Below are 12,955 nucleotides of genomic sequence, written 5' to 3' on the forward strand. Positions count from 1 at the left end.
GCTTACACATACAAACTTTAGTTTTATATCTAAACATAGATTTCTTTTGGTGTTGTAAAATGTAAAGTTGTAAAGTGTTGTACAATCTAAATTAATTTCATAAATTTAAAACAAAGTTTTAAAAGTTAACATGTGAAGTAGCCAATTAAAATAAAACAACTGCATACATTGCATACTTTAAAAAGTTTACTTAACAATCTATTGAAGAATACAAACCTTTATTTTGTTTTGACATTTTATTCATTTCCTGTCTTGGTTCAGGGCCAAATAAGTCATCATTCTTTATAATTAAACAACCTAATAATGTGGATCTTCGTAAGTCATGTAAAAACAGCCATGTATATTGAGTTTTTCATTTTTCAGGTCTCAGTGTGTTTTTTAGCTAATTAAATAATGTTTGAACCACAGTCACTGCTATCATTTAGGGATGGCAAAAGACAATTTGTACATAGCAAGAACCCACAAACAACAATGATCAGTTTTCAGAAATATTGTGAATATTGTTTAAGGGATAAGCAATGGCCAAGACAGAGGAGAACATTCTTGTTCATCAAATGTGATCATTTACATCTACTGAGGGGGCTTCATCTTATTCCAAATACAAGCCTCCCAATGGGGAGCACACTCTCCGTACTGCACTAATCAGTCATCTCAAATTATAGTTCAAATCTCTGGAGAAAAATTTGAACTTGCGTTCCCCTCAGTGTGAGTCAGCTGCTATTTAAGACTGACAACATGGTTCAGTATTCAACTGAGATGCAGATTTTTCAATTCATTTCAACTGTCAAAGAGAAGAAATGAAATCCTAATTTTCACCAAGTTAATCCATAAGCGAACATTCAACTGAAAAGAAAAACTACACCAGCTGAACAAATAAAGGATCTAGACTCCTCTGATCTATATGACTCCTTCATACACAAGGGTTCAAACACAAGACTGCCCTTATCTGTTTATAGTCCAACAAGTTTATTTGGAAGCACTAGCTTTTGGAGCACTGCTCTTTCATCAGGCAGTACTCCACAACCACCTGATGAAGGAGAAGCATCCCAAAAGTTAGTGCTTCCAAATAAACCGGTTGGACTGTAACCTGGTGTCGTGTGATCTTTAACTTTGTCCATCCCAGTCCAACATTGCACCCCCAAAACTTATCTGTTTCAATCTGATCTATCAAATCCAGGGCTTCTGAAATGAGGTCAGCATGTACTTCTGAATGAGTCACATTTGCATTCCCACTCTCAGATATTTGTACCTCACCCTGACACCCTCTGCCACAGGCAATGGCAAGGAGAAACCTTAAACAGACTTCTCAGTTACTGCCCAGAGGAATCCAGAGAAAAAACAGCAGCCTGAGACGACTGTGCACAAAAGTAGAGGTCAAATTCTGATACAATCCAACAAATACAAGTTGATTGGTCACTATGCACGCACAGTTAAGATTAGAGTGGTGCTGGAAAAACACAGCAGAGGCTCATTCCTGATGAAGGGCTTTTTACTGAAAAGTCAATTCTCCTGCTTCTCCGATGCTGCCTGACCTGCGGTGCTTTTCCAGCACCACTCTAATCTTCACTCTAATCTTCAGCATCTGCAGTACCCACTTCCGCTACTATGCATGTGCATCTGTGTTATAAGCAAAGACTATCTGTTTTCATCAATCCTCCTCACACCACTGCTGAAAAACCCTTAATCATGTCATTATCACTAGGTTTGACTGTTCCAATGTAATCCTGGTTAGAATCCCACATTTTACCTTCCATTATCATAAAGTCATCCAATACTCTGATGCTAATGCCCTTACATCAATTCCTGTTCATCTATCTAGTTGGTAGATGGATTGGATTTATGAACTCTTTCCAGTGTATTTTACACACATGGATAAATTTCCATATTGTCTGATGCATTTCCAGTATCATTGCTGCTCAGCAACAATTAAGCTAGGGAGGCAATGGTTCATGGTTTAAGGTTCACAAGCCTCAGCTCTACAGCAAATAAGTTAATAGAGCTCACGGATTTGATGTAAAGTACACCGAGTTGCATCATGTCAACTGAGTGAACTAAACTAAATGGGTTTTATGAGGCCAGAAGAAATCCACATTAATCCTAATGGTATTATTGCTAGAATATTAATCCAGAGAAGTAGGTCATGTTCTGGGGACCCAGGTTCAAAGTGCACCATGGTAGACGGTGAAATTTTAATTTGATAAACAAAGCATCTAGGAATATGAGCTATACGCTTAATGACCACCGATAGTTGATTGTTAGAAAACCCATCTGGTTCACTAGTGTCCTTTGGGGAAAGAAATCTGCCAGCCTTACCTGGTCTGGCCTACATATGACTCAAGACCCACAGCAATGTGGTTGACTTTCAAATACCCTCTGGGCAATTAGGGATGGGCAATAAAAACTGGCCTGGTAGTGACATCCACATCCCATGAATGAATAAAAAAAACCTACTAACTGGAGACAGTAAGTGAATGCAAGAAAAACTATGTGGAGAATCACTTCCTGATTGGTTGCTTAATCCAGCATCACTATCAAGTAGATGAGAATGTTGCCGTGATTCACGTGTGCAGTTCTTGCAGCACGAAAAGCAGTCATTCTAGTATCGGCATTCAATTTTTAATAAGTTGCCCAAATTTCATTTTATGATATTATATACTCAAACCTTGTTGGCCAACAAAAGAAAGCCTAACCTGGTTTAGTAATTAGAAAGAAACTTGGAGATTGAGTGATGTTAACACTGTTAAAGATATTGGCATCACTTTCACAGATTCTACAAAACTTGCTGCAGGAACCAAAAAGTAGATAAATATGTAGCTTTTTCTTTCAAGATATTCTCTTTGAATTAAGACACTTCATTGCAACAAGGTTTAACCTATAAGTTTATTTAACTTCACTTTTATATTTTTTTGAAAAATTAGTTCAAGAAAATGTATTGCAACATTGAATATAAAATGTTAAAAAATTCTGAGAAACAAAACTCCCAAGTCTTCAAAATATTTGGTTACATTTTACATCTCAGTGGAGGTTTTACAAGCAGTAACCACTCTATATGATCTACATCCAATACAAAAGTACAGATATTGTGCATTCCCTAAACAATACTAAAATATATCTTGTAGGGATTTGGTTCTAATTTTTAATTCACAAAACTAGTACATTATGACTACATTCGTAAAAAAGGCACAGAATATTTTGTTACACTTACAGTGTGACCTCTAATATATAGACACACATATTAAGGCCATCATTCAGTTTCAATATTCCAAAATAAACCCATCTTTTATCAATGAGAAATGTGCATATACATGTAGTTTTAGTGCAAGTAATGATTTGGTCAAATAAGAGCAGGAAACAGCTTACAAATTTGCAGAAGTTCGTAAAATATGAAACCGCTTCAATGTCATACGGATTGATCCTAGATCCCGATTGATTTTTTCTAAACGATCTTCCAAAGCTTCCTGTGAAAACAGTTCAAATTATAGCAGTACATAATGCAAACTTATGTACATTCATGTATATATATATATATATGGTGTAAACGTGCAAGATGTCGTTTGTGATAAGAGGACGATCTGTTCCCCCAATTCCACTAGGACAGGTAATTGAGATCAGACAGGTTTAGGCTTTTCAAATTGTTTCAACCAAGTTACATTTCTGAGAAAATGGGTTTATTTTATACACAGTTCACTGCATCTTTTCCCTGAAATTCAACTTACAGACATTACCTGTCTGCATCTTCCACAAAGATCATTTAGGTAGTTAGAAAATGGAAGGAAAGTTGAAACATTGTCACAGGCTTTTTAAAATGTTTGATCCAAAAGTATTTTACAGCTATTGCATATATATATGATTATTTGTTGACATACAAATTCCCCTCAAGTGATAGCTGCCTCTGTTCAGTTCGTCTTGATATGTTCTGGGTCTTGTAGAGATCCCAATTTCACCAGCTGCTGCTGCCTCCTTCCATATTTCCTCTAATTTCCAATTTTTAGTAAACTGCAATGTCGATTTGCCTGCTATAAATATCCTTCTGCTTTTATTGGACAAGCACAGTAGTCATTCCTGCTGTTGTTTCACATACTTGTTTTTGATTTAATTATTCATTAGTCACAGAGCCAAAGAGATCTATGGCACAGAACAAGACCCTTCAGTCCACTGACTCAAGGCCAGTCAAAATCAACCACTAATCCCACTGTTTTCAGGATGTGGCTAATATTGGCAAGCCCATTTTAATTACCTATCCCTCGATGAAGTAACTGATGAGTCATTTACAAAGAGTTCATTAAGTCATTTCTGCAGACACTAGAAACCAACTAGAAGGCCAGAAGCTGTGGTCCAAAGCTATCAGATTGTGGCTTCATCGGTGAAAAAATGCACTTTTATGTCCAGTCTGGAAAATTTTCTCTTAACAAACTGCAAGTTACTAGATGTATAGAATTCAATTTCACTATTTGCTTTAAAAGGTTTACTTTTAACAAGCTTAGGATTGACCAATGACTTTCTAGTTCCAAATAAATAATTCCTGTTAAAGTCCAAATAGTGCTCCTCCAATTCTCTTCAGTTTTATTTAGATTCTCATTGTAATAACTTCTCAGTTCCTGTGATCTTTCAAAGATATCACTGATTAAGCAACCTAATTTTAGTTGCAAGACCATTGAAAACTAGTATGTAAATTTATATTTTATTGCTTTTTATTTTACATTGTATCATGTAGTCACCACTTCATGCATTTTTGCTTGTCTCCCTACACTGGCAAAAATTAAGTCAATTCCATTACAATAAAACACAGACTACGACCAAATTACATCATACCTTTTCAAGCCTTGCTTGCAGAGTCATTCTACCTGTTGAACCAGGTATGCGACTTAACGCAGCTTCAATCTGGAGTGTAAAATTAAGATACTAAATTCAGCAACGGTAACATGTTTAAAGAAAACTTAGCAAAGGAAAGAGCTGCAATTGCCTATCTATACTAAGTTATGCCGTGACACTTTGCTTCGCTTATAACAAAATAAACAGTGAACTTCCTTGAACGTATGCATTTCAAATGCATCCAGTTTCACATTTTACACTATAAATGTTATAGTCTGACCTGCTTAACTAATTCTAATTCCCATCCTCCTTCGTCATTGTTTTGTACTTCAGAACTAGACTGTAGGCATGTGACCAGTGGTGCGCTGCAAGGCTCATTTCTGGTTCCACTGTCATTTGTCATTTAGATCAACTACTTTGATGAGAATATAGGAGGTATGAGGAGTAAATTTGTGGATGACAAAAAAATTGTGGTATAGTGGACAGTGAAGAAGATTATCTAAGATTACAGAGATATTGATAAATGGGCCAATGGGCTGAGATGTAGCAGATGGAGTTTAGTTTACATAAATGCAAACCAGGGCAGGACTTGTACAGTTAGTGGTAGGGCCTGGGGAGTGTTGTTGAACAGAGGGACCTAGGGGTGTAGATTTATGGTTCCTTGAAAGTGGGGTCACACGTAGACAGGTAGGTGAAGATGAAATTTGGCATGCTTGCCTTCATTGATATAACAATGAGTACAGGAGTTGGGCTATCGTGCTGCGGCCACACAAGACATTGGTGAGGTCACTTTTGGAGTAATGCATACAATTCTGGTAGCCCTACTGTAGGAAGGATGTTGTCAACCTAGAAAGGAAGCATAAAAAATTTACAAGGGCATTGCTGGGACTGGAGGGTTTAAGTTATAAGGAGAGGCTGAAGAGACTGGAGCGTTTTTCTCCTGGAGGCTGAGAGGTGACCTACTAGAGGTTTATAAAATCACAAAGGGCATAGATAAAGTGAATAACCAAGGTCTTTTTTCTAGGATAGGAGAGTAAAGATATAAAAGGATGGAGGGGCAACATCACACAGAGGGTGGTGCGCTTATGGAATGTGCTGCCATAGCGAGTGGTACAGGTGAATTCAATTACATTACTTAAAAGACATTTGGATGGGTGTGTAAATAGGAAGGGTTTAGAGTGATATGGACCAAACACAGCCAAACATGACTGGTTAAGTTTAGGATACCCGGTTGGCATGGGTGCGTTTCTCTGCACAGACTGCTTGTGGCAATCACTTCATACTAGCCATTCACCTATATACCAACTGAAACTACTATTTTTGTTTTCAGTTATTCCTTGTGGGATGTCAGGCATTGCTGGCTAAGCCAGCAAGCATTTATTGCCCATCCCTCTGTTCCAAGAGAAGATAGTGGTTATCTGTCTTCTTAAATTGCTGCAGGTGGGAATTGGGAAGGGAATTCCACAATTTTGAGATATTGAAGGAATTTACACGTCAGGATGGTGTGAGACTTGAAGAAAGACTTGCAGGTAGTAGAGTATTCCCAAACATCTGCTGCCACTGTCCTTCTGGTTGGAAAAAGACACGGGTTTAGAAGGTGCTGAGGGAGCATGGGTGAGTTATTGCAATGCATCTTGTAGATGGTATACACTGCTGCCAACTGTGCTGCGGGGAGCGAATGTTCAAGGTGAGATGTCAGTAAAATGGGCTGCGTTGCCCTGAATGGTATCGAGCTTCTTGAATGTTGTCAAAGATGCATAACATTCAGTCAAGTGGAGCATGTTCCATCATTGGTGTCCAGGCTTTGAGTAGACAGGAGGTAAGTTACTGACAGCAGATTTCAGAGTCTCTGACCTGCTCTTTTAGTCATAGTATTCATATGGTTAGTTCAATTCAGTTTCGTAAATCTCCAGAATGTTGAAAAACAACCAATTCAGGATGACATAACTTTTAGAAAGCAATTTCAAAAGCAATGGCTACCTTAGAATTTTTTTTTAAAACCCTTAGTGTCATTATAGTGTCTTACAGTATGGAAACAGAACCTTTGGTCCAACCAGTCCAAGCCAAACATAATCCCAAGCTAATAGTCTACTCCTTTTTCTCTGGTTAATTTTCCATTACTGGATAATTACTACTGCAAATAGTAGTAGTAGAAAATTATTACTGCAACCTCCTTAGTGTAAATAGTTTGGTTGGAGCAGATTCTGTCAGGTGTGTCCAGGAAGGATTCCTGACTCAATCTGTAGATAGGTCACCTAGAGGGGAGACCATATTGGATTTAGTGCTTGACAACAAACCAGTTCAGGTGTCAGATCACTCGGTGGGAGAGCATTTCAGCGATAATGATCACAACTCCCTGACCCTTACTATCGTCAGAGAGGGATAGAAGCAGACAGTATGAGAAAGTATTTAATTGGGGGAAGGGGGATGACAATGCTTATAGGCAGGAACTGTGGAGCATAAATTGGGAGCAGATATTCTCAGGAAAATGCACGACAGAAATATGAAAGTTGTTAAGGGAGCTGTTGCTGCAACTGCTGGATAGGTTTGTCCTACTGAGGTAAGGAAGGGATGGTAGGGTGAAGAAACCTTGTACTGACTCGAGATGTGGAACATCTCGTCAAGATGAAGAAGGAAGCAATGATCAGACAGGGTCTAGGGGGTTACAATGTAGCCCCCTAGAAGTTACTAGGAAGGAACTGAACAATGGACTTAGGAGAACTAGAAGGAGACATGAAAAAGTCTTGGCGGGTAGGATTAAGGAAAATGCCAAGTCATTCTATATCTATGTGACGAACAAGAAGATGGCCAGAGTGAGGGTAGGATCGATCAGGAATAGTGGAAGGAACTTGTGCCTGGAGTCAGAAAAGGTAGGGAGGTCCTCAATTAAAACTTTGCTTCAGTGTTCATTAGTGAGAGGGACCTTGTCATTCGTGAGGACAGCGTGAAACAGGCTGATAGGCTCAAACATGTTGATGTTAAGGAGGATGTGCTGGAAAAACATGAGGATAGTTAAGACCCCTGGGGCAGACAGAATATCCCCAAGGTTTCTACAGGAAGCGAGGGAAGAGATTGCTTTGCCTATGGCAATGATTTCTGCATCCTCACTGTACATTGGAATAGTACCAGATGATTGGAGGGTGACAAATGTTAATCCTGGGAATTACAGACCAATCAGTCTTACGTTGGTGGTGGGCAAATTATTGAAGAGGATTCTGAGACACAGGGTTTATCATTATTAGCCCTGAGGAAGGGCTAATGCCCGAAACGTCGATTCTCCTGTTCCCTAGATGCTGCCTGACCTGCTGCGCTTTTCCAGCAACACATTTCCATCTCTGATCTCCAGCATCTGCAGACCTCACTTTTTCCTCATTATTTGGAAAAGCATAGCTTGATTAGAGGCAGTCAGCATGGCTTTGTGAGAGGCAGGGTATGCCTCACAAGCCTAATTGAATTCTTTGAGGATGTAACAAAACACAGTGATGAAGGTAGAGCAGTGGATGTGATATAGGTAGAGCAGTGGATGTGATGTACATGGGTTTCAGCAAGTTGTTTGATAAGGTTGTCCATGGTAGGCTCATTCAGAAAGTAAGGAAGCATGGGATACAGAGAAATTTGGTTGTCTGAATACAGAATTAGCTGGCCCACAGAAGACAGAGGGTGGTAGTAGATGTAAAGTATTCAGCCTGGAGCTCGGTGACCAGTGGTATTCCGCATGGATCTCTCCTCTGTGACTTTTATGAATGACTTGGATAAGGAAATGGAAGGGTGGGTTAGTAAGTTTGCCAGTGACATGAAGGTTGGTGGAGTTGTGGATAGTGTGGAGGACTACTGTAGGTTACAACAGGACATTGACAGGATGCAGAGATGGGCTGAGAAGTGGCAGATGGACTTCAATCTGGAAAAGTATGAAGTGATTCATTTTGTATGTCAAATTTGAATGCAGATTACAAGGTTAAAGGCAGGATTCTTGGCCATGTGGAAGAACAGAGGGATTTTGGGGTCCATGTCCATAGATGCCTCAATGTTAGAACATAGAACAGTACAGCACAATACAGGCCCCTGGGTCCTTGATGTTGTGCCAGCCTTCTATCTTGCCACCCAACTTGATAGGGTTGTTAAGAATCCATATGCTGTGTTGACTTTTATTAGCAGCAGGATTGAGTTTAAGAACTGCGAGATGATGTTGCAACTCTATAAAGTCCTGGTTAGACCACACTTGAAATATTGTGTTCAGTTCTGGCCGCCTCATTATAGGAAGGATATGGAAGCTTTAGAGGGAGTGTAGAGGAGATTTACCAGGATGCTGCCTGGACTGGAGGTCATGTCTTATGAAGAAAGTTTGAGGGAGCTCGGGCTTTTCTCATTGGAGTGAAGAAGGATGAGAGGTGACATGACAAAGGTGTACAAGATGATGAGAGGCAAAGATAGAGTGGACGCCAGAGACTCTTCCCCAGGGCAGAAATGCCTCTCAGAAGGGGTCATAATTTTAAGGTGATTGAAGGGAGGTTTAGGGAGATGTCAGAGGTAGGTTCTGAGTGGTGGGTGCATGGAATGCACTGCCAGCAGTGTTAGTAGTCAGATACATTTAAACAACTCTTGGATAGGCACACGGGTGATAGTAAAATATAAGATATGTAAGTTATTTTGATCTTAGAGTAGGATAAAAGGTCGGCACAACATCAAGAGCCGAAGGGCCTGTACTGTGCTATACTATGTTCTACATCCAGCTGTGCTCCCTTTCTTGTCATTGAGTAAGAGTCATTGCAGACCAGAAGGTGGTCGTTCAACTCACGGAATCCAGACTGGCTCTCTGCACAGCAATCCACTCAGTTACATACACCTCACTATCCCGATTTCCATCAATGCTGTATATTTCCTTTAAGTAATTCTTCATCACCACTTCTATCACCCTCAAATGCAGAGTTCCAGATCATTTTGATGCACCTTCACTCCTCATATCTTTGCCAAAACCTAAACCTGTGATCCTTGGTCTTTAGATCATCAACTAGCAGGAACCGTCTTTCTTTGTTTCTTTTATCTAAGCCCATCCTCATATAACACACTGCTCATAGATCTCCCCTTAACTCCTTTGCTTCAAGAAGAATAACCCCAACTTTTCAAATCTAACCTTGTAGCTAAAATCCCTCATTCCTGAAATCATTCTCGTAAATCTCCTCTGCACCCTTGCATTCTGTTGCAACTTGTGCTAACCAGGCTGGAGGCAATATTCCAGTCGTGCCCAGAATGTTATACAGGCTCAGTCAACTTCCTTGCTTTTATATTCAATACCAATGTTTAGAGTACAAGATTGATACTTGACTAAGTACTGTCTCAGTATGTCCTGCTATCTTCAAAGATTTGTGCACAAAAACCCTCAGATGTCTCTCTGATTTTGAACACTCTAGATTTGTGTCAGTAAGTCCACGTTGCATCTTCCGATTTCTTCCACCAAATGCACCTCACTACTAAATTTTATCTGCCACTTGCCTGCCAATGCTGCTAGTCTACGTTCAAATCAGTTGATAGCAACTTCACGGTTTGCAAAATTCCCTCCCAAATGGCATTGTGGGTCAACCCACAGCAGGAGGACTACAGCAATTCAAGAAGGCAGCTCACAACCACCTTCTCAAGGACAACTGGAGACAGGCAATAAATGCTGGTTAGCCAGCGATGCCCACACCCCAGATGAACTTTTAAAAATTTAATAACATCAGCATATTTCCAATTTTTTTCATATTATTTTGTATGTAGGAGTTCTACAGGAGTTTAGGTGTGCTTCATACCTTTTAAAAGTAATTCACTTAACCTTATAACTGCCTCTCATTGCCAGTTTATTTGAGAGCAGTTAAAATCTCATGATTATTCTTCTGATCTTGATTAATTTCATATATTTGCTTATGTAGCACTTGCTCCCTCACCTTCCCACGATTAAATAGTTTGCATTATTCCCCTTTCAATGATCCATTCTATTTTAATTCATATGCATTATTTTTCGAACCCACAGCTAGTTTCAAAAGCAAAGCTGAGAAATAGAACAATAAAACTTTTGGAATGTCAACTAAATTGCACATTTCATTAATTTCTGAAGATAAAATAAGTTAACACTAATTAAGACCTCATCTTACTCAGCTCATAAATTGCTTTATTCTGGTCAATAAAACACATTGGTTAGGCCACTTTTGGAATAGTACATTCAATTCTGGTCTCCCTGCTATAGGGAGGATGTTGTGAAACATGAAAGGGTTCAGAAAAGATTTACAAGGATGTTGCCAGGATTGGAGGGTTTCAGCTATTGGGAGAGGATGACTAGACTGTGACTATTTTCTCTGAAGCGTCAGAGGCTGAGGCGTGACCATATAGAGGTTTATAAACTCATGAAGGGTATGGATAGGGTGAATAGCCAAGGTCTTTCTCCAGGGTAGGAGAGTCCAAAACTAGAGGGTATATGTTTAATATGAAACGGGAAAAGTTTAAAAAGGGACCTAAGGGGCAATTTTTTCATGCAGGGGTGAACATGTATGGAATGAGCTGCCACAGGAAATGGTGGAAGCTGGTATAAATTACAACATTTAAAAGGCAGCTGGATGGGTACATGAATAGGAAGGGTTAGAGGGATATGGGCCAAATGCTGGCAAACAGGACTAGATTAGTGTAGGATATCTGGTCAGTATGGACAAATTGGACCAAAGGGTCTATTTCCATGCTGTACATCTCTATGACTCTATACAGAATAATAACACAGTTTTTAAAAAAGCTTAGTATAAAACGTTATATTTGTTTGCAGCATCAAATTACTATCTGGAATAGCTAACTAGATCAAACAGGGCTGATCTCCAGCATCTGCAGACCTCACTTTCTCCTCAATTCAAAACCCATTTTAAGACTATTCGTATGAGAAAAAAAGCAGAATCTCAAACCATGCAAGTACTTGCTTCATGTTTTGGAGCAGCGAGAGGCGGGAGCCGGGAGGAGGTGACGTTGGTGCGAGGTGATTGTCGGGAAGGCCGGTAAATCTATTTAAACTTCTTACCTTCAGGCCAGCAAGGGAGGAGTGAGCAAAGGACTTCTGGGAAGGGTAAGTAGAACAGTTAATATTTGCGTGAAAACAGTGGGGCACCTGCTGCTCAGAAGGGAAGGGGGAAGAGGAGCAGAGCAGTAGTCATCGGGGACTCGTTAGGGGGACAGATAGGAGGTTCTGTGGGGACGAGAGAGATTCACGGTTGGTGTGTTGCCTCCCGGGTGTCAGGGTCCGTGATGTCTCTGATCGTGTTTTTGGGATCCTTCGGGGGGAGGGAGAGCAGCCCCAAGTCGTGGTCCACATTAGTACCAACGACATAGGTGAGAAGAGAGATGGGGACTTGAGGCAGAAATTCAGGGAGCTAGGATGGAAGCTTAGAGCTAGGACAAACCGAGTTGTTTTCTCTGGTTTGCTGCCCATGCCACGTGCTAGTGAGGTGAGGAATAGGGAGAGAAAGGAGTTGAACACGTGGCTACAGGGATGGTGCAGGAGGGAGGGTATCGGGTTTTTGGATAATTGGACCTCTTTCTGGGTTAGGTGGGACCTCTACAAGCAGGATGGTCTTCATCTAAACCAGAGGGGTACCAATATCCTGGGTGGGAAATTCACTACAGCTATTAAGGTGGATTTAAACTAATACAGCAGGGAGATGGAAACCAAAATTGTAGGACAGGTACAGAAGAGAATGAGAATAGGGAGTTCCAAAATCAAGTATCTGACACTGGCAAGCGAGAACCTGGATTGAAGTGTGTGTGTACTTCAATGCAAGGAGCATCTGAAATAAAGTGGGTGAACTGGCAGCGTGGGTTGGTACCTGGGACTTCGATGTTGTGGCCATTACAGAGACATGGATAGAGCAGGAACAGGAATGGCTGTTGCAGGTTCTGGGATTCAGATATTTCAGTAAGAACAGAGAAGATGGTAAAAGAGGTGTGGCATTGTTGATCAGGGACAATGTTACAGTTGTAGAAAGCATGTTTGGGGACTCGTTAACTGAGGTAGTATGGGCTGAGGTTACAAACAGGAAAGGTGAAGTCACCCTGTTGGGAGTTTTCTATTTCTCCGAATAGTCCCAGAGATGTAGAGGAAAGGATAGCAAAGATGATTCTTGATAGGAGTGAG

At 40.3% G+C, this 12,955-nt stretch overlaps 1 protein-coding gene across 8 annotated transcripts in view; it reads right to left on the reverse strand.

The window, feature by feature from the left end:
* Nucleotides 1–2,866: 2,866 nt before the first annotated feature.
* LOC122551007 (M-phase phosphoprotein 9) overlaps nucleotides 2,867–12,955 on the reverse strand; it is a 96,768-nt gene continuing 86,679 nt past the window's right edge. For all 8 annotated transcript variants that reach the window (XM_043692627.1, XM_043692626.1, XM_043692628.1 and 5 more), the window contains 2 exons: nucleotides 4,813–4,881; nucleotides 2,867–3,458 (listed from right to left, as the gene is read on the reverse strand). In XM_043692627.1, coding sequence (XP_043548562.1) covers nucleotides 3,357–3,458; nucleotides 4,813–4,881 — 171 coding nt within the window. In that variant the 3' untranslated portion in view covers nucleotides 2,867–3,356. The remainder of the gene's footprint in view (nucleotides 3,459–4,812; nucleotides 4,882–12,955) is intronic.

Source organism: Chiloscyllium plagiosum, chromosome 6 (assembly GCF_004010195.1).
Source record: "Chiloscyllium plagiosum isolate BGI_BamShark_2017 chromosome 6, ASM401019v2, whole genome shotgun sequence".
Lineage (NCBI taxonomy): Eukaryota > Metazoa > Chordata > Chondrichthyes > Orectolobiformes > Hemiscylliidae > Chiloscyllium > Chiloscyllium plagiosum.